General features: G+C 41.4%; 1 protein-coding gene across 1 annotated transcript in view; it reads left to right on the top strand.

The window, feature by feature from the left end:
- The window catches only part of CDAN1 (codanin 1), a 232,752-nt gene that overhangs the window by 159,793 nt on the left and 50,392 nt on the right, over positions 1 to 22,567 (top strand). The window contains exon 17 of the mRNA XM_086937098.1: positions 14,158 to 14,212. Within this exon, the coding sequence (XP_086793224.1) occupies positions 14,158 to 14,212 (55 nt within the window). The remainder of the gene's footprint in view (positions 1 to 14,157; positions 14,213 to 22,567) is intronic.

Here is a 22,567-nt window from a genome sequence, read left to right as displayed (position 1 = left end):
CGGTCAGTGACCATAATAGTGTAACCGTTGAACTATTGGGCTGGGGAACTAAAAGGAACACCTATGGCCAACCAATCCAGGACATTGCAGCAGAAAGACCAAATGGGATGAGGGTGAAATGGATAAAAGTTGACCCCACTCAATTTGTTGCCAACGTGATCACAAATTGTTGCAGAGAGGTTGAGTACTGCTTGTCCTCTAAACCATGCCCACGAACCCTGTTATCCAACTTCCTAACTATAACAAAAACGATTGAGAAATCCTTGATACACAAAGCTCGGAAATTAAGGAAGGTCAAGGCGGTGTGGTTTGATGACCATTGTGCTCAGTCACTAAAAAGGCTGAAAACTTCACTTGATGCTACACCAAGAGACGCTAGTAAGATCAGGGAAGAGCGCCACAACTACAAAACTGCACTCTCCACCAGGAAGAAGGAATTGCAGGACGAGGCATGGGCGAAAGTAGATCTGGCCGCAGATACCAAAAATCATAAACTTTTTTGGGACACTGTAAATAGTCCGTTCTTGAAGAACGACAATATTCCTGAACTAACCTCGCATGTCAGTTGCCGGGCTTGGATAGCACACTTCACAGGGATTTTTAACTCTGATTTTACCTCTGGTTTTACTTCTGTTTCTAATTCCAATGTTTTAACTGACATATCAACCTGTTTTAAATGGGAGAAATTATTGTTTTCTGTGACATTAAGCGAGGTGATTGAGGCAATCGAGAAGAGTAAGGGGGGGAAAGCCCCGGGACCGGATGGGGTCCCTGTGGACTTTTACAAATTTGAGATTACCCTATGGGCCCCCATTTTGACCCACTACTTTAATGCTGCAATTGAAGATAAGTTACCAACTTCATGGGGTCAATCTATTATAGTGCCACTCTTCAAAAAGGGCTCTAGGGCAGAAGCACGAAATTATCGCCCAATTTCACTTTTGGACTCGTCGTTAAAGATTCTGAGTCGTGTACTCTTGGTGAGACTAGAGTCCTGGGCAGAAGACAATAACATTCTTTCTCCTATCCAGTACGGGTTCCGAAGGGGTTTAGGAACTATGGAGCAGTGCGTGAACCTGGAACTTATTATCGGCAAGTACACGAAAGCCAAGGAAGGGAATTTGTTTATGTGCTTTGCCGATCTAAGTTCCGCATTTGATTTGGTGGAACACGCACTGCTCTGGCCAATACTACTTGCCATGGGCGCACCGCCCGAAATCATCCACCTCCTGGCTAGAATGTACAGTAGTCTCTCAAGTAAGGTCAGATTCGGAACTGACAGTGAATGTACCCCCTTTTTTAAAATTGGCAGAGGGATCCGACAAGGGTGCGTGCTTGCCCCTCTTTTATTCTCCCTTTTTATCAATCAGGTTGACCAACTTTTACAAGAATCTTATGCTGATGCCCCTATCATTAATGGTAAGCAAATACCCGTCCTTTTATACGCGGACGACGCGGTCCTGATTTCCAGGACCGCGAACGGGCTGCAAAAGTTAATTGAGAAGTTCCATATTTTTATTCAGAGCAGGAAGCTCAAAATCAACAAGGGCAAGACAATGACTATGACCTGTGGAAAGAAAATGAAGAAAAACCAGACATTCTTTTTAGATGGGGATAAACTCGAGGCTGTCCAACATTTCTGTTATTTAGGTATTACCTTTTCAGGAGATGGGAGATGGGTAAACGAACAATCCTGTGTTGGCCTGAAGATGACCAGAAATGTAAATTGCATTTTCAGGTTTGCCTCTAAACTGGGGGGCCGTAGAATCCGAGAGATGATCTCCATCTATAATTCAAGGTGTATGTCCTCTGCCCTGTATGGAGCAGGGATATGGGGATATAATCCTCAGATTGCCCTGTCCATCCAGCAGGAGGAAAACAAGTACCTAAAACGACTATTATGCCTTCCCGTTTCTGCCTCAAATGAGATTACTCACAGAGAGTTAGGCATAAATTATGTTACAGATTTGATTGCATTGCGTCCCCTGTCTCCATGGCGGTCCATATGGGCTAAAGAAGAAACCAGGTTCACCCAGGAAGTAATTATGGATTGTATTAAACTTGACTGTCACTCGAAAATCCCCTGGCTAAAACACATTCAATCCTGGTATAAGACCCTCTTTGGTCAGGACATTTTTAAAGATATATTAACAGAATCAGTTTTAACAAAGCGTGATCTCAAATCCATTTACTTAGACCATGTAAAAGGGACCAGAATGAAGGAGTATGCAATGCAAAGTACGTTTAAATTATACATGGAGTACAACCTTAGCACAGGTCTCCCCTCCTATCTTACCTCTGTCAGCATTAATTCCCATCGCTTTGTTCTAGCTCGCCTGAGGCTGGGGATAGTCCACCATTTAGTGGCTTTCCCTACAGTAAAAAAACCCGGGATATGTCTGTGTTCATGCGATGAGAAATCTAAACAGAGCATCTGCCACTTTTTACTTTTTTGTAATTTCTATACTGGTTTTAGAAAGTTTTATCTAAAGCAATTATTTTTAGAACATAACATGCGCAATACAAGAGCCGCAATGCAATTGTTGTTTGACTTGGCTTCCCCGGATGTGTGTTATCGTGTGGCCACTTATATCTTAAAACGTATCCGGCATAGGAAATCAATTATTATATGACTTCTTTCCCCTCGTATACCCCCTGGCTGTTACATCTCATGTCACGAATGTGTTCTATCCTATCTATGACTTATTGTTTGAGTTACATTGTTTGCACGTGTATCTATTTATATGCACTTTATATTTTATTCTGCATATTTGCACTTGCCGAAAGTACCTTATGGTAATGACTGTCTCTCAGTTTTTGCATTTTTGCACTGGCGTTTTGCACAAACCTTTATTGTAAACAAATTGCTGCTAAAATGTTTAAAGTGATTAAACAGACCTTGCACTTTATCTTTAATTCTGCATATTTGCACATGTCAATAGCACTTTATGCATTTAATAGGTCTTTCCGATTTTGCATTTTACATTGGCATTTTTTGCACTAACTATTTCTATAACAACTGCTGCTAAAACGTATATAGTGACCAAATCTAACTTTGTACTCAAATGAGACATACCTTATACTACTATTGAACCAAAACAAGATTGGCATGGATATTGATGTAATTTTAATTGTTTCATTATCTGACTTACATAAATATGATTTGAAACTGTATTTATGTATGTTGCTACATGGTTGTACTTGTACAAACCGAATAAAGCATTTTGAAACGAAAAGGATAGCCAAATAATATTAAATTTAACACACTTTGTAAGGTTTCACACTTAGAGAACCTCCCCTTCACAAAAATCCTTTGTAATGCTAGAGAGGAAGGGTTGGACAGACAAGCCCCATAGGCTGCCATTATGTGTCTGGAAAAGGGATACAGTGCCTTTAAGGAACAGCCAAAGGCCTTTTACTTTCAGTTCTTTTTTCCGGCTCCTGCTAGCAGGACCCTGGAGCTTTGAGCTCTACCTTTTTTGGTATATCTTCAATTTTTTTAGATTTCCAGTGTTTTGAGTGTTTCACTCGACGTCTTGGGTCTTCCTCTTCCAGTTGCTGTGTTTTTGACCAGTTTAGCCACCTCTATATTGTCGAAATGCCAGCTTTATTCGACAAGTGCCCTGAGTGTGGTAGGAAGAAGGTTAAATCTGACCCCCACAGAGTATGCATACTCTGTCTCCCTTCCACCCATGTCCCTGACTCCTGTGATCTCTGTCACTCTTTCTCTAGGAGGACCCTGTGTGACAGGGAGAAGATTTGTCTCCAAGGCCTGGAACAGAGGAGACATCAAGAACTAGGTGGGACTTCTGGGCGTGGAGGGACTCTGTCATCATCCTCTGCCCGTGCTTCGGCCTCTGGGGGGCTCCAAAGTCAAGAAAAGGCCCAGATATGGCAATGGTCCCGGTCGACGTCGATGGCTTCACGTCGGCGTCGAGAAGTATGACTACCATCCGTTCCCTGTCGACCCAGGGCTCTGGGTCGAAGCGGCGTCGAGGGGGATGACGTTGAGACCTCGGACGAGGTCGACGTTGAGGACTTCACCGGCGTCGACACACCATCGACGTCATGGTAAGTCCCGAAGAAGCAGGCGCTCGTCGTCGAGGCGACACCACAGGTCGTCATCAAGGCCGATGAGACGTTAGACGTCGAGGAGAGAAAAGTCGGCGTCAAGGCGAGGACGTCGAGGAGAGGAAAATCGAAGTCAAGGCAAGGACGTTCGACGTTGAGGAGTTCATCGACGTCAAAGAGGTCGACGTCGAGGAAGGATAAGTCGTCGTCAAAGAGGAAGTCAAGGCCCAGGACAGTGTCTAGTGCCTCTGTGGTGAGCGTATCATCATCATCATCAGCGAGTCCCCGGTCGCGGCGGCGCCGGCGCTCGTCCTCCGAGAGGTCTGCCTCCAGAGCATCCTCCCCGAGGCATGCTCGTAAGAAGAGGAGAGTTGTTAGGTCACCGGACTCTGATTATACCCGGATCTATTCGCCCTCTAGGCCCAAGACGCCTACGCCTCCTGTTCTACCGCAGCAGATTCCTCCACTGCATCCTCCTCCTCCTCCTCCGCCACCGCCTCCTCCTCCTCCACAGCCTTTGGTTCCGGCTCAGCCTCTTCTGTTGCCTCAACCTCCTGTGCCGGTGGTTCCGGCGAGGCCCAGAAAGCCGAGGTCAAGATCCAGAGGAAGACATCGCTCTCGCAGTGGGCGTAAATCTTCAACGAGGTCTCATCATCGTCGAAGGAGGGACAGGTCACGGTCCAGATACACGGACTCGTCCAGTGACAGGAGATACACTCTCACTTTATCGGACTCTCCCCCTACGAGAGTGTCGCCAGTGGACGATATTGTGACTTTCCAAGATGTGCTGCTGAGGGGGGCAGCGAAGCTAGGGATCACACTGACAGTACCCACTCCTTCCATCTCTGTGATCTTTGAAACATTGCAGCGCAGGCATCTCTCCCACCCTTTGCTGCCTTTGGTTCCAGGACTGGAGGAACTGGCCATGGAGCTGTTTCTGACACCGGCAACGGTGAAGTCGGCGCCATCACGGCTTCAGAAGAAATACAGGCCCCCGGACTCGGATCTGGCATTTTTAAGATCTGACCCGGTACCGGACTCTGTTGTGGTGACAGCGGCCAAGAAGCAGCATTCTACGGCTCCTTCATCTACAGTCCCTACTGACAAGGAGAGCCGTCAAATTGTATCATCTGTGAGTCACATTAGCTTATAAAGGTAGAGATCCCATGCGTTGAAGAAGTGATTTGCAGCAAGTAAGTCAGGATTGCTATTGCTGGTGGCTCTGCTCTATTCGCCCTCAGCTGTGCCCGTCGCGACTGATATTCCCTACGGCAGTTATACATGGTTCCAAGCGTATTTACGGGCACAGATGCTTGTGTTATGAATGCTTACCACTACCCTCTGATATGCATAACTGCTCGCCCACACTACTACAAAAGAGACCATTTGAGGTGTAATTTGTGCCACTGTAGTTCCTTTAGGGTTTGCCTGAACTCTTTGCACAGTGTACCCTTTTTTGATCCACTTTCTACATGAACCCCAATATTTACCTGCGCCCCAATATTTTGATGATTCCAAAATTCACTCTGGCAGCTCCGCTTCAAAAGCCTTGATCTAGCAATAAGAGTCGCACTGTGTTCTAGACTGATGTAAAGTTAAAAGGTTTATTACAAAATCTCATATTGGGTAATACAGAGAATAAGACTGTAATCCCACGAAGGCTCAGATACAGAACACATAGTCAGAAATCATAATAAATCACAATCACAATAAGCAGCAAAGAATTTCTCTAATAGAATGGGAAGTCTATCATTAATCGGATATAGTTTTGTGCAGAAAACAAAAAGTCTCTAAATGTAACTGTTGTATTGAAAAAGAACACCAACACCTTCTCTAGGGGAAAAGGTAAAGTCTTAATGCTTGCCCCCAAAACCAGGGAGTATTCCTCACATTGTACGCATCTGTAATAAACTAAAACTGCAAATTCAGCATGGCATGACTGGTGATTGTCATAGAAATATTATAGCACCAACTCATTTCTAAGGTAGAAATCATTTTCCATTGGCTTCCTCAGCAATAATGCAGTCTGGAGATATACACCACAATATGGAACATTTCCAGACAAAGAAATAGTTAATTTAGGAACACGATGAAAACGTTTCATTTAGAACACATGCTCTCCTGTGCTCCGCAAAAACTGTGGGGGGAGAAGACACGCAGTGGGACATTGATTGGGACGGGGAATTAGCATGAGCAAAATTAACCGAGCAAAAAAACTGCATCCATTTTAATAAAATAGTGTCTCTGCCGAAATGTGACATAACTGAACTTTATTAATAAACACACGTCTATATCTAAATAAAATCGTTTGAAGAACAACATTATCAATATATCGGTTATGACTATATTCATTATAAAAATCAGTATTTAAAATTAATTTGCCATCCAGAATTGTGCATTTAGTTGCATTGACGTGCATGAAAGGATACTAATGTTGAGTTTTAGCCCATCACTCGAAAAGTGCAGTAACTAGGATACATGCCTACCCTCTCTCCGCACATCTGTTGAACAGTATTTAAATGGAAAAGAAAATTAATTATTGGAACTACGTCAAGTTATAGGTTGTGTGTGTATCATCTCACTCTTTGCTGCCTCTGTGAAAACAAGAAATCTGATCCAACCTGAATCTGAGCTTGAACACTGCCAAATTTCTTTTAAATATATTTCTTCTTTATTAAAACAAGGCATCAAAATGAGTGCCTAGTACTGAGGTTAAACATTCCCACATAATATTATATCGTATCAATAATAACTGAGGGGATCGGAAAAGAGAGGGCGGGGACGAAATACTGTTTCACACAAGGGTCACTGGGATGCAGGCATATCCAAAATAACATCAACCGGTGGTATGCAAATCTCTCCCCTGTATCAATTTCACGACCCCCAAACAGTTACCCATTTACGAGGTTGGCCTCTGGCCAGATAGACAGTCTTCTCCCGGAACATACACCAGTCCATGTTCTCTTTCCATTCCTCAAGCTTGGGCGGTTTCTTGGATCCCCACTGATGTGCTATATTTCGTTTCACTATCATTGCCCCTAGAGTGGCCCACCTGGTCTGTGCTGTGTTTAAATCTGTGGGTTCCCAAATATTAAGGAGACATCTCCTCGCTCTGGTAGCACCGTCACCCCCAGTACCTCTCGCATAACATCATGTACCGCACTCCAATACTCCACCATATAGTGACATTCCCAGAGGATAGGGAGGAACGTGCTCACCTGACCACACCCTCGCCTGCACAAACCATCTTCAGATAGTCCCATCCGGACCAAACGTGGACCTGTGATATAAACCCTATGTAATATTTTCAATTGAACTCGCCTCAATCGTGCTGGAATCGCAACCTCTTTCGGGGAGGACACGGCCAGTCTTCATCATCTAGTTCCATGCCGTAACACTGCCAAATTTGAGTAGATTTTATTTTTTATTAAGGGAACAGACTCTTCTACTCTACCATTACACTGGTGTTCTACTCGATTGCCTTCCACCTTAATGGAATTTCAAATTCTCGCTTTGAAGGGAAACTAAGCAAAGCAGTTGTGGTAAAAAACGTACCTCCAGTTCTCCACGGCTTCATACATACCTTTAACTTACCTCACCGTGCAGCTGTAGAGGCAAGAGCTCCAAAGCTGTAGTGGGATCTGAAGGACTCTATTTGCTTTTTCGTTTTCTAGCAAAACTGCAAATGCAACACGAGGGGGAGTTCATGTTTTTTTTTTTTCTTCAAACAAGTGCTCATATCTAGATAGAGGGAATATAACAACTTGCAATCATTATTAAGAACTTGATGAAGCAGTGTGCTTTACTGAGATCCTTATGGCTGTCCCATGTGCAGCCAGTGATGTGTGCATGAGAACTGTGTGTAGTTCAGCAGCTGTTGGTTTTGCATTGATTCTACAGAGAAGTTTGTTTCTTTCATTGTGAGTTAAATGCTTTCTTGCTTTCCTTCGTGCCCTTCTCCCCCTCCTGCGATCTGACCCTGGTATCCCAGTGGACATTGTTAGACTTGATTTTCAGAGATGTGTCCACAAAGAGCAAGTCTAGATGCCCCCCTGGGTGATTATTACAAAGTTTGCTTCTCCGAGGCATACGTGAAGGGCTCCTAAAACGAGGTCCTTGCAATGCTGGATGTTTTCCTTTTTCAATTAAAATAAAGCCATGCCCATAAATTAAAATGTATTTAACTGGAAGATTGTCATTGGATCTTCAATCAATGTGTGCTAGATTGTCCTTCGTATCTGGCAGCTTTTTAACTGCCTTGTTGTAAAGATGAGGCGGAGACAGATGATGGAAGTTGTAGATTTATTGTAGAGAAAAGAGCCGTCCAGCTTGTAGAAGAGACACAGCAGCTGCAACTGCCACACAAGGAACACTAGAGTGGAATCCCCAGCGACCCCATAGGTGACATCACAGTATTCCGTGATGGCATGACAACAGGCAGCATAAAGTACAGATTACAGATCACCACACACCTCCCCCCTTTTTCAAAAAACAACAACAAAAAAAACAATATTCCCCCCCAAAAAAAACACTAAAAATACAGAGTTTAACAACTAGGATAAGCAAATTAGATATAATCACGAAATCTGTTAGGCCTAACAGTTACTCTAGAGCTTTTCCTGAAACCATTCCCAACATTAACAATTTTAGGGGAAAGTGCAGTTGCACGGGAAGAAGGATCTTTAGCAACACGAGATGTGCTCCACCAGTTGCCGTTTGACAATTTAACAGCATTTTTGCGAACTTTCACAACTTGCTGAGATTCAAGAAATTTTGAAAAACCCTTCTTAACAGTGACAGGATTCTTAATTCTAACCCAATCACCCGCACAAATATTGTGTAGAGACTTCTTTCCTAATTTCACATTACTAGGCAATGAATTGGAAGACTTCTTGTTTGCACATTCCCATACTTCTTCTAAATCACACCCGCGGTGGAAACTTTTAACCATCCAAAAAGGGAAAGCTTGGGAGCAAGCTCTTCTTCCTCTCATAAGTTCGAAGGGAGAAAAACGCGTGGCAACATGAGGGGAAATCCGATAAGACCATATAAGGTCTTTTACAGCTTGAAAAATGCAGCTGTTAGACCTAAAAGCAGCTTGCACACATTCAACAACAACCCTATTGAACCTCTCGGTTTTGCCATTGCTCTGGGGATGGTATAAAGGAGTTCTAGTATGTTTAATGCAGCAGTTATTCAAAAAAACACTCATTTCCTTAGAAACAAACTGTACTCCGTTGTCAGTGAGAATTTCTTTCGGACAACCTTCCCTCAAGAAAATTTTACTTAAGCAATCAATGACACTTTTAGAGTTGGGAACATTAATAGGTTCAACCTCAACCCATCTAGAGAGGTGATCAACAAGAACCAGGAAGTATTGGGAAGAACATGAAATGGACCTAGAAAGTCCAAGCCAATTTTCTGCCAAGCTCTGACAGGAGGAGGAACAATGGAATCACAAACACCTTCTAAGACCAGAACCTTGTCACTAGTGTTGCAACGTGTACAATGTTTAATATTGGCCACAAAACATTCTTCAATTTCAGTTTCCCACTCATTTTCATCAGGATCTTGTATGGGTAGCCTGGACAAACAGTCTGCCCGTTTGTTTTTACCACCAGGAATATAAATGACTTTGAAGTTAAACTCCAATAATTTAGTGGAAAGCCTAGCCAACCGTGCGGTTGTACGTTTGATATTTTTGCCTGACAAAATGTCGACCAGTGGTCGATGGTCGGTTTGAAGGATAAACGGTCTACCCCACAAGTAAGATTTGAATTTCTCAACGCTCCAAGCACAAGCTAGGAGCTCTTTTTCTATGACGGAATATTTTCTTTCAACAGGACGAAGAGTCCTGGAGGCAAACCCCACTATTAATTCCTTGCCATAGGCCAATTGTGAAAGGACAGCTCCTAAACCATATTCGCAAGCGTCAACAGTGATCACAGTTTCTCTATTACCATTGAAAGGCTGAAGAGCAGGAGCTTTAGTGATATGCTCTTTAATAAGCTGAAAGCCCTTTTCACACTCATCAGACCCACTGAAGGTGGCACCCTTTTTTAGTAAAAGTCTGAAACATTCAGTAGTCTTAGCATAGTCTTTCATAAATTTTGAGTAAAACTCACAAAGACCAAGAAAGGACAACAGCTGTTCTTTGTTTGAGGGTGCAGGAGCTTCAATAATGCTTTTAACTAAACCTGGTCTAGGTTTGATGCCACTCTCGGAAATGATGTGACCAAGATACTCTACCTCTCTACCTCTCTAGTTTTGAATACACACTTGCTCTTCTGTAAAGTTACACCTCTTTGTTCCAAAATGTTAAAGACATGGTCAATTGCTTTCTCATGCTCAGCCTCAGTTTGAGTAAAAATAAGAATATCATCTTGAAAGACGACTACATTTGAAAGTTCCTCAAACATTTCAGACAGGATTCGCTGAAAGCCAGCAGCGGCAGAAGCCAGGCCAAAAGGAAGGCAACCAAATTGGAATACGCCATCAGGTGTAACAAAAGCAGTGAGATGTCGCGAAAGAGGACGCAATTCAATCTGGTGATAAGCTGCCTTGAGATCAAGTTTCGAAAACCAAGTGGAAGAACCTACTTTTGCTATCAAATCTTCAATACGGGGAAGAGGAAAGCCATCGATCCAGATGGCCTTGTTAAGACTGCGCAAATCCACACACATCCTAAGGTCACCAGACCTCTTCCTGGCAAGCACAATGGGGGAAAGCCATAATGTGGATTCTACTTTTTCAATAATTCCTTGTTCACATAGTGATTTTAGGTGTTTCGACAAATCCTCTCTAATACTGAGTGGGACATTTCTCAGTTTGTGTTTAACAGGGATAATGTTATCTTTGACTTTAATAAAATGCTGAAAATTGGTGATTTTACCAAGACGATCTTCAAATATTTTCTCATACTTGCTTTCCCACACTTTACCATCCAAAATGTTGCATACAGGAACAGAAATCGAAGAAGTAGAACAAGAGAGATTGCACCCTTCAATGAATACAGGATTGGGTAAACCAGGTTTGATGATAATGCCAAATTCAGCTTGATGCAGGAGACCAAGAACATTAATACCTCGCTTGGCAACATAAACCTTCCCCTTAATAGATTTTCCAAAAATACCAATTTCAGCCCAAAAATAACCTAAAAGATTAATTCTGCTCCCTTCAAAAGCCACAGTGAGAACATCCGGAGGAAGTAAACACTTATCTTGAAAAAAACGAGTGTATTTTTCGTGGGAAACAATGGCGATACGAGCCCCAGTATCTACAAGTAATTGAACATGATGTTTTTCAATAATAGTGTCAACTTCGGGATCAGGGACATGAAATGTTTGATTGGCATTGTTACTGTCTTTCACAACGACTACATACTCTTGACTAGTTACATCACATTCTAAATATTCAGTTGAGTTTTCTGGAGAATTTAAATCAGGAGAAGAATCGCTCTCATTCATGACACACCGCACACTGCCTCTTCTACCTCTCATACAAACTCTTGAGAAATGACCATTTTTGCCACACTGGCTGCATTGTTGGTTGGCAGCAGGACAATTTTTGAAGTTGGATACATGGTAAGAAGAGCCACATCTGAAACAAAAAGTACTTTGACTGAATTGTCTGTTAGGCATAAAAGGTCTTCTAGTACCAGTAGTTCCCATCCTTCTAAAATAGCCACGTGTGTCACGAGGAATAAAATTAGGTGTCTTAGTGGAAACAGGTGTTTTAGTAGAAACTGCACTTCAAATGGAGGTATTGGAGAGAGCAACTTCCAATTGTTTGGAATCCTCCAAAGATGTCTCTATACTCTTAGCTATGTCAATAGCCTTATCCAGAGTAGGATCTTTGCAAGTTAGTAATTTCCCTTGAATTTGCTTACATGAACAACGTGCAACAAGTTGATCCCTAATAAGTTGTGAGGTGAAATTATCAAATTCGCATTTGGAAGCGAGCATTTTTAAGGCTGTGACAAAAGTATCAATGCTTTCTTCAGGTTTTTGAGCCCTGGTGAAGAATTTGTAGCGATGGACAACCATGTTTTTAGTTTTAACAAAATACTTGTCCAGTTTTGCTATAGCTATGTCGAATTCATCTGGATCTTCACCAGGAGGCGGAACAAAAGGGGGTAAATGGTCAAACACATTTTGACCTTCAACACCAAGGTGATAGTACATAAGACCTTTTTTCCTTTCAGCACGATATCTCAAACCATCAATTGCACCCAAGTAAGCCATGAAAGATCTTAACCAGAGTTTCCATTCAAGAGGAGGATCACCAGGTGTCTGAAGGAAAGGAGCTGGAGGAGTGACACTTTGCATTGTGGATCCCCTTTTTTTTTTTGAGTTGAAATAAGAAAAACTATAGAAGAAACTATCTTTGAAAAGTGTACAACTAAAACCTAAAGAGGAAATAAAAATCAATAATGTAGAGAAATTTCAAAATAAGAGCTGCATCTATCAAGATACAAAGTAATTAAAGTTGTGCACACCAGCGTGTAGATGCTCTTTGCTGTGCGCTAAAACTGTGCACACCAGCGTGTAAATGCTCTTTTTTGTGTGCCAAGGCTGTGCACATCAGCGTGAAAATGCCGTTTTCTGTGTGCCAAAGCTGTGCACATCAGCGTGAAAATGCCGTTTTCTGCGTACCAAAGCTGTGCACATCAGCGTGAAAATGCTCTTTTCTGCAGTGTGAAAATGCCATTTTGTGTGTACCAAAGCTGTGCACATCAGCGTGTAAATGAAGAGTGCTGAGAATTAATAGCTGTGTGCATCAGCGAAGACAAGTGCTTTTGGATTGATCAGCTGTGCACGTCAGGAAGAATGAGCACTTGGTTGCGAACAGCAGGAATGAAGATTAGTGAAGTCTTTGTGACGAGCAACTCTTTGTGACGTACAAGCTGCAAGCGTGAACGTAGTGAGGATTCTAAGTAGTTATGACAGCTGGCATACAGCGTGAACGTCGTGACGATTGCAAGTTGCCATGACAACCAGCATGCGTAGAGACGTCACGGCGCTTGACTGAAGTACGCTGAAAATTCTACGACGTCATCACAATGGAGAGCAAGTCGAGACGAGAGGAATAAGCAGCAGAGAAAACACGTAGCACTGGAAGAGCAGAACGGGAGGTAAGAAAGGCTTCAAAAGCGGAGAGACAGCCTCGTTTAGATCAGCTGGCCCAGATAATGTTTAGTTAAATTCCTCTGGCTGGCATATGAAAAAGTCATGAAGAGCGCTGCTTAAACTTATTTGAAGTGTAACAATAAAACCGCGAGAAAGATGAATGAAAGTCCGGCGGCTGTGACGGCTCTCTACATGTACAGCAGGCAATATAAGTTATAAATTTACTCACATGAGTGTCGAGTTTTGTAGGGACAAATGAGATAAAAGGGTCCTGAGCTTCGAAACGATTCAAACGAGGATGTCCTTTTGAAGGTTGAAAACAGCTGAAGAACAGCTGACCATCCTTGTCACCAGTGTAAAGATGAGGCGGAGACAGATGATGGAAGTTGTAGGTTTATTGTAGAGAAGAGAGCCGTCCAGCTTGTAGAAGAGACACAGCAGCTGCAACTGCCACACAAGGAACACTAGAGTGGAATCCCCAGCGACCCCATAGGTGACATCACAGTATTCCGTGATGGCATGACAACAGGCAGCATAAAGTACAGATTACAGATCACCACACTTGTGCTGTCTTGCAGCCCTTGTTCTCTGTAGGATTAAACACTCTGTAGTGGACCTAAAAGTGACAAGTAGCAATTTACTAAATACTTGTATGAATAATAATAAACACGTGAGAATTGGAAGTTCACTTCTTAATGCCACTGAGAAGCTGCTATAAGTATTCACTACTGTTCTTCAGACAGGAGAATTATTAAACAAGCCTGTGATTAGGGAAGATGCTAAAGTTGTAGGGCAGCGGTCACAGATAAGTAAAATGTTCTCATCCTTTTGCTTTTTCTGTAAGATCACTGTATTTGATCACTTGTCATTGCCTTTTCTGGTTCTGCATGCATAGTAAAGTCTCTCAAACCAGCAGCTGAAAGAGCCCAATGGAATGTCTTTTTTACTTTTCTTACAGGATTATGTTCCATTGGTGGATCAGCAGCTTCTCTATATCTGCTGCCCCTACCTCAGTAAGTAAAGTGGATAGTTTTATATATTTGATTTCCTTTTGGGCTAAAAATCTAATTTGTGATGTTTTACTGGAGTGAAGAAATGTGATGGAGATAAAGGGTTAGAAATCCCAGCTGCCTGAGCAATGGCAGGGATTTACAGCACCTGAGAGTTGCACCTTGGTTGAAGTAATTCATTCGAGTACTCAAAATCCGCCCCTTCACACTCTTTTATGATTGCATTTTACTGTGACTCCTATGTTCTGCCCATATCCTATTATTTAAGCCGTGTCACTATATTCCGGCTCTATGGCACACTTTATAAATGCTATTGTAAAGATATTAAGGAGAAACCCTTTCAGAGAAAAGGGATAGGGTTATTAGGCACTCTAAGAAAAACAACAGTTCCCTTTTCTTAAATTTTATAGAGGTATAGGCCCCTCTCAAAGATTTTTACCACCCATATCAAGGATGAACCGTATGTTGTAACCAGAGTTGCATCAAGATTGACAAATTTACAAATCCAAATCTATGTCACCTCAGACCTAGGCGATGTAAAAGAGTATATTCATAGTTTTTTACACAACACTAAACTAATGGCAATATGCATGTACACAGGAGAGTTTTGTTAATAAAAAAGAATTTCTTTATTTGATAATGTTACCGACCATATAGATTTAAAAACAAAGTCTATCACATTTATTCAATCATCATAATTACAACTTAAAAATACAAAAACAATGCAAAAGAACAATGAAATGTGTCGACGCGGCGTTTCGGTGATGTGGGTTGTCACCTTCTTCAGGACAAGAATTCAAATTTAAAATCACTACTTGGTAGTTCAGTGATTCGCTTTTGTCAATGGGCGATATCCGTAATTCTTTAAAATAAATTCTGATTCTTGTTGCCATATCTTTCAGTCGGGGTAACGTCTACGTTTATTGTACCCCTGCGAGTTCTTTATATCAGCAAGTCATGTTCTCTGGATCATTCAATTACGATCCTGGAATAGACGGTCGTTATAATTTCTTGCCCAGCCGTTTTGTTGTGTAAAAAACTATGAATATACTCTTTTACATCGCCTAGGTCTGAGGTGACATAGATTTGGATTTGTAAATTTGTCAATCTTGATGCAACTCTGGTTACAACATACGGTTCATCCTTGATATGGGTGGTAAAAATCTTTGAGAGGGGCCTATACCTCTATAAAATTTAAGAAAAGGGAACTGTTGTTTTTCTTAGAACACTTTATAAATGCCCCACTAAATTAAACAAACAAAATACTTTTGTACAATACAAAGACTTAAAATATTTACGTACGCATCTTGTTGATGACTAATTGGGAAAGCTGAAAAACTGATGCAAAGGTCAATTTGAGGGTGATATTTTAAGATATATTCTGTGTGGTTGATCATTATTTTGATCTTGTACTCAGTAGAACTATGGCAAATGTGTTGAATGTTACCCTGCTGAGCTTGGCCCTGTTCCTTCACCCAGAAACTCAGCTAGAAACGTGTATATTCTGCTAGATAATAAATTAACAATGAACAACCAGGTGACCTCAACCTGTGACTTGTGTCAGGTCAATGCTCCTCTCAAAAGGATTTTTCAGTGGCTTCTGCGGAAATCTCGAACAACCCTAATCCAGGCTTTGAAAATCAGCCACCTTAACCACATGGCTGCTGGGCGTTTTCCCCCCCTGTGCTGGAAAATGCCATTTTAGTGGCACCATGACGAGCTCAGCTCGTCATCAGCACACGACACCCGTGGGTGATGACGAGCTGAGCTCGTCATCAGCATCGAAAGGGTTAATTATGGTAATGCTCTTGTTGTAGTGTCCAGTGTGTCCCTTTTATCTAAAGTGCAGGTGGTACAAAAATGCTGCAGCTCGTTTGGTGAAAAAACTGCTGCCAGGCATATCTTCAGTTCCTTTGCTCAAAGCCCTTCACCGGCTCGCGATAAGGAAAAGAGCACTATTCAAACAACTCTGCCTGACTTATAAAGCTCTGTCAGGTAATAGACCCGAGTATCTACAGGATAAACTCATTCTCGATCTTCTTAGAAATCTGAGATCAAAGAGTCCACTTCTTCTATGCCCCCGGCATATCTGAACATGTAGGTACGGTGAACGAGCCTTTTTCTCATCTTGCACCTTACCACTGGAACAGGTTTCCCCTGTTCATTCGGGCATGCACTGATTTCCTAGATTTTAAAACAAACCTCAAAACCTGGTTGCTAATGGCTGCTTCTCCGTTTGTCTGTTGCCTCAGCGCCAAGATACCTCTTCGGGGGCGAGTTGCTGCGCTATATCAAGTACCCATTTACATAACATCCAAAGGGTAGAAAAACGATTCCTTGTCCATGCATCCCTGCCACACTGCTCCAGTTACAGCCTCAGATGCCCCTGCAAACATATTAGTAAAGGGCAACACTGCAAAGGACTAGAACAGTGCCCTAAAAGTGATCACATGGGAAATAAAATCTATTGAAAAGGCAACAGATATCTTCATTGATTGAATGTGAAAGTAAAGTGCCCAGTTTCAGTTAATGCCAACAGACCCTGCACTCAAATTACTTGGGTACAAAAGGCCATTATATACCCAGTACCGTTAAATGCCCAGATGCACACAAAGTGCTAACATTTTCTTTAAAAGTGCTGTGCCATATTCCATGATGGTTGAGCGCTATGCTTGGAATGTGCAAACAGATGTGGAAAAGAACTGTTAGTTTGAGTCAGTGATGCCATTTTTAATATCAAGTGATGTCATTTGACAAAAAATGAAGACGAGGATATAGTGGGAAGAGTGCCGGGATATACTCTTAGGAGCAAGGGGGGGAAGCAATTTAATCTAAATGACCCTCTAGACACACCTCCTGCTGCTATATCGAAATCCAAAATAAAATCTAAAAAAAAAGCTGGGAAAAAAGGTGCTAAAGCTCAGAAAATAGCTGAAAAGACGAAACCACCTCCTTCCTTGAAGGCATATTTTAAAGCTGTGCCTTCAGTATTAGAACTTAAATTGTCGGAAGAGGCTCTAGGCGGGGTAGATATAAGCAGCTTGGAAACTACCAATAAGTATCAAGCTTTGGAGGGGCTGGATTCGGACGTGGAATTTGAGAAAGCCTCTGACCCTGTAGTAACCCCGAAACAAAACACTATACGTAGCTCTGAGGATAAGGATTTTGAATCTGGAGAAGAAGCTCTAACACATACAATGAATTCTAACAGCGAGGACAGCTTATCTGCAGTCCCCATAAATATTTCAGAAATAGATCAGTCAGTGATAGTAATGCTAAAAGCCCTGAGTCATGAGGTTAAAAGTGGTTTCGAAGCAACACTAATTAATCAGCAGGAGATCAAGGAGAAATTCGATGCTTTGGCCGCTAGAACCACTGATCTAGAATCCTCAGTAGCAGAACTAAAAAAGTCTGCTACCCAACATACTAAAAAGCTTGAGGATCTCAGACTGAAGGAACAAGGACTCCAAGAAAAAATGGAGTCCTTAGAAAACGCTCAAAGGAGGAATAACTTACGCCTGTTAAAAGTTCCAGAAGGGGAAGAAGGGGGAAATATTAAAGCTTTTGTGGCCAGATTGATCAAACAAACAATAGAACTAGAGATATCTGAAGAAGAAATAATAAAAGATATCCAACGAGTTCACAGGGACCCATTCAGGCAGAATCCAAACAAGAGCAGGCCTAGGAAGATCCTAGTACATTTTTTGACCTACACTCTAAAAGAAGAGATCCTCAATAGGGCATTAAGAACTAGCGAGCTTTTGATAGACGGCTTTTCTTATCAGATAAGGTCAGATGTGTCTTCCATCACAGCATCTAGACAGTGGGAGCTTGGTAAGCTGCTAGAACCTTTTAAACAACTTGGCGCTACCGCTCAGTTAAAATTTCCAGCATCACTGAAAGTGATGTATAAAAATAAAATGAAAGTTCTAAAAAGGTTGGATGAGGCAGAAGAATACCTGCAATTACTCAAAGATGATAATTTAAGAGAGCAAGAAGATGAACAGTCAAAGCATTGAGAACTTCGGTTTATGCATCAACTATTATTAAAATGTAGTTACATACTTTCAATGCTCTCAATCTATATAGAGCAGACACCCGGGAGGAAGAGTCTCAATGGCCCAAGTAGGCCATGAAAAGGAGGGGGGTTCTCCAGGGGAGCACGGGAGGGTCAGGATGGGGGGGGGGAGGGGAAGGCACTGGGTGGGGAGCATCTGGGGGAAAAAAAAATGTCCAAATCGCCATATTCAAAGTCTGATTTTAAATACATTCGGTTTGAGAAATAATGCAGGATAGGGTAACTCAATTATCATACCTTAAGACTCTTTCATGGAACGTTAATGGTTTACGGGTTAAGCATAGAAGAGAAAGAATTCTTCAGTACTTAAAGGATGCACCTGAAAATTTTTTTATCTTACAAGAGACCCACTCTACCGAACAAGAATTAAGAGATATTCTGAAGGGGCAAAAATGGATTCAGCAGGTGGTAACTACTTCACAACCAACTACTACCAAAGGGGTGGCTATACTGATCAAATCTAATTCAGAGATAACCTTGTTACAATCTAAGTGCGATAAAAAGGGAAGGTGGGTCATAGCAAGAATAAAGCTACAAGCATTTAAGTTTACGATTGTGGGATACTACGGTCCTAATCTGGATGACACCCTTCCTCTTAAAGACCTCCTTGTTGAACTATTAGATTATGAAGACCCGGTGATCCTTGCAGGAGATTTTAACCTAGTACTTGATCCACAGCTAGATAAATCTACCTCTGTAAGGCTCACACATAACTCCAAAACTAGAGCTGTCCTATCTAATGCGATCATTCAGTTTGGATGGAAAGATATCTGGCGACAAAAAAATGGCACAAAAAGAGAATTTACTTTCCACAATAAGAAATTACGGCATAAGTCTAGATTAGATTTTTTTTGATTTCGGAACATTTAGTTCAGCAAGTAGTGGAGATAAAACATCTTGGTGCCCACATCTCTGATCACTCAGCGGTCACTCTAACTCTAAAATTGTCAGGTCCACAGTTGGTTAAGAGATACACAATAGACAGAAGTATTCTCTTGGAAGATGAAATAATAGATAAGTTACTTAAGGAATCCAACGAGTTCTTTACTTTTAATTTAGGTACAGCTATACTCTCGGTTGTTTGGGACACATATAAAGCCTTTTTGAGAGGGCGCCTATTAGCATTTCAGACCGCAAAATATGCAGCATATAAGGCACAAATTTCACAGATTGAAACAAGGATAAAAGCTCTTGAACAGGATGCATTAGATCCCCACCTGACTGATCAAGAGAATAATAAGAAAGATTTGCTAACATGTAAATTACAGTTGCTACAGGTATTAGATGAAAGGTTGAGGAAACGTTGGCAGGCTAGCTCGCTAGCTCATTTTGAATATGGCGAGGCCAGCGGAAAACTTTTAGCCTGGAAAACAAAAAAAGATATCAAAAAGAACTCTATTAAGGGAGTACAGATACCAAACACAAATGTGATCTCAGATAAAAATACAGATATTGATCAGGCTTTCTACCACCATTTTGATGAAGTATATAGAGAAGACCTCCTACCACAACAGCAATCAATACAATCATGGCTGGATCAATATCAGGTTAAAGCTCTAGATGATCAGGCTTCTAACAATCTTAATAGTGAAATTAGTTCCATTGAAATAGCTTTGGCAATAGATTCCGCTAAAAAAAGTAAGGCTCCAGGCCCTGACGGGCTACCATCCGAGATATATAAAGTGCTAGCACCTGTAATAATACCAGTTTTGAAATTGCTTTTTACCTCTATATATGAGGAAGGAGGTAAAATTCCTGTCTCTTGGAATGATGCCATAGTGGTCCTTATTTTAAAACCAATGAAGAGTCCATTCCAGTGTGATTCATATAGACCAATTTCCCTCCTTAACACGGACTATAAGCTTATGGCGAAAATATTAGCAGAGAGACTAAATGGGGTAGCAGGCCAACTATTGCATCTAGACCAAAAGGGCTTTGTCAGAGGCCGCTCTATACAAGATCTTACACAAGCTTTGGTGGGTGCAATAGATGTTGCCTCTCAATCTAAAGTCCCATTAGCAGTTATCACATTAGATGCCGCTAAGGCTTTCGATCGCGTTAACTGGGCATTCCTAGCTAAAGTATTAGAAAAAGTTAATCTAGGGAGAAATTTTTGTAGGGCAATAGCAGCATTTTACCAGGTTCCGACAGCTAGATTATTAATAAATGGAAGCTTATCTTCTCCGATAAAAATTCAGAGAGGAACAAGACAGGGATGTCCGCTTTCCCCCCTGCTCTTTGATCTATATATGGAATCTTTCGCAGAAAAGATCAGACAAGATCAAGATATTATACCCTTTAAATATAACAACTGGGTGAAAAAAGTCGCTTTATATGCGGATGATCTCATGCTGTACACTATTGACCCCATCAAATCAATTCCTCTCATATACAAAGCAGCAGAGAACTTTGGTCAAGTGCCTGGATACCTGATTAATCAATCCAAATCAGAATGTATGTGTTGGAATATAACCTATGCTAACTCCATCCCAATTCTGAAACATCAAATCAGATATCTGGGAATTCAAATTACACAAGACATAAATCAACTTGCGGACAAAAATCTTTCTAAAATTCATAAAGAAATTGAGGAATCCTTAAAAAGCTGGTCACTTCTTCCTCTGACTTTAATTGGAAGAATCAATGTAATAAAAATGATGCTGCTTCCTAAATTAATATACATATTCCAGAACATCCCACTTGCCTTCAATGAAGCCAAACTAAGTAAGATTCAAGCCAAATGTAACTTCTTTATCTGGGCCTCTAAAGGCATAAGGATTTCTTGGAAAAAGCTTCGTAGGAAGAAAAGCAAGGGTGGTTTATGCGCACCGGATCTGAGAGTATATGCCTGGACCATATTATTGAAAGCGGGTATAAGGCTATTTGATACCCTAGGGGAGACAGAAACAGACTTTATGTTTCAAAACATGTTATCAGAGATCCAGGGAGGATCTAACGCATTTTTGTTTAAGTTTGGAGACATGCGGTACTTTAAAAAAGTGAGACTAAAGGTTTTGAGGGACATGGCATATGTATGGGCCAGAGCTAGAAGAGCGCTGAATATTCCATATTATTCCGCTCTTGCCCCAATATGGGACTCTCCTGGCTCTCCTGAATGGACTAAAGATTTATTATCTACTGCCTTGCAGAATGCAAATATCAGAACATGGAACCAGTTATTACCTGGAGGGAACCTTTTGAGCTGGGAAGACATTTCTGTTCTTACAGATAAGAATTTATCTAAATTCAAGTATTTTCAAATAAAAAGCTGGACCCAGGCTGTTACAGGGGACAAAGGTGTCAAGACTGTTCTCGATGAGCTCCTAATGAAGAAATCTAGAACTCTTAAAACATCAGTCCTTTATTGGACAATACTTGAGGAAGAAGACGGAGAGTTCATCCTCCCAGATCAGCTATGGAGGGATCAAGTACTGGATACCGACTTGCATAATCTATGGCAAGTATCCTTTGATTTATTACATCTTACGGTCTCACCTGCCAATTTAAAGCGGAACCACCTGTTTTCTCTCCATAGAGTGTATTGGTCTCCAGCCAAACTTGCCAAATTTTCGAAGGGGCCTATTCCCTGTTGTCCAAAGTGCAATTTGGAAAAAGCAGATGACCTGCACATGTTCATGACCTGTCCCGCACTTAGAGAATTCTGGTTTGATATACAAGAAGGTATGAAAGCCCTTTTTGGGTATGAAATACAGGTTAGTACGCAACAAGTTTTTTTTGGTATTCCTTCTAATTATGAGAATGTCTCACGAGATAATAATAAGTTATTTTTTTATTTAATTGTCTTAGCCCGCAGGGAAATATGTAAACTATGGGTGAGCACTATTGTTCCGACATATGTAAATTGGATTAGGGCAATCAGGCACACTCTCAGTTTGGATAGTATGGTATGGAAGAGAAGGAAGCATTTTTGGACTCCATGCATTATTTGGCTCGATGGTTTATAACTACTTTGTCCAATGATTAGCCCTTTCTGCAGAATGATCCACCCGAAGATCAGTCTAAGGGTCCGGTAAAGTGAGAGACTGAGCTGACTGGCCACTTGGTGGCACTGTGAGATTATTACTGGGTGTCTGCACAAAGAGCTCCCATAAAGATTCTTGGTACAATCAAATACTAAAAATATCTTTATTGGCGTATGAGGACAAAAAAAAAAAAAATATATATAACCACCGTTCCTATTTAGCACCTGAGCACTGACCTGTATAGAAGTGCTTTACATGTATGTAATGTACGGGATATTTATAGTGCGCACTGCAACC

Source organism: Lissotriton vulgaris, chromosome 9, assembly GCF_964263255.1.
Source record: "Lissotriton vulgaris chromosome 9, aLisVul1.2, whole genome shotgun sequence".
NCBI lineage: Eukaryota > Metazoa > Chordata > Amphibia > Caudata > Salamandridae > Lissotriton > Lissotriton vulgaris.
This window is presented reverse-complemented; position numbering and strand designations above follow the sequence as displayed.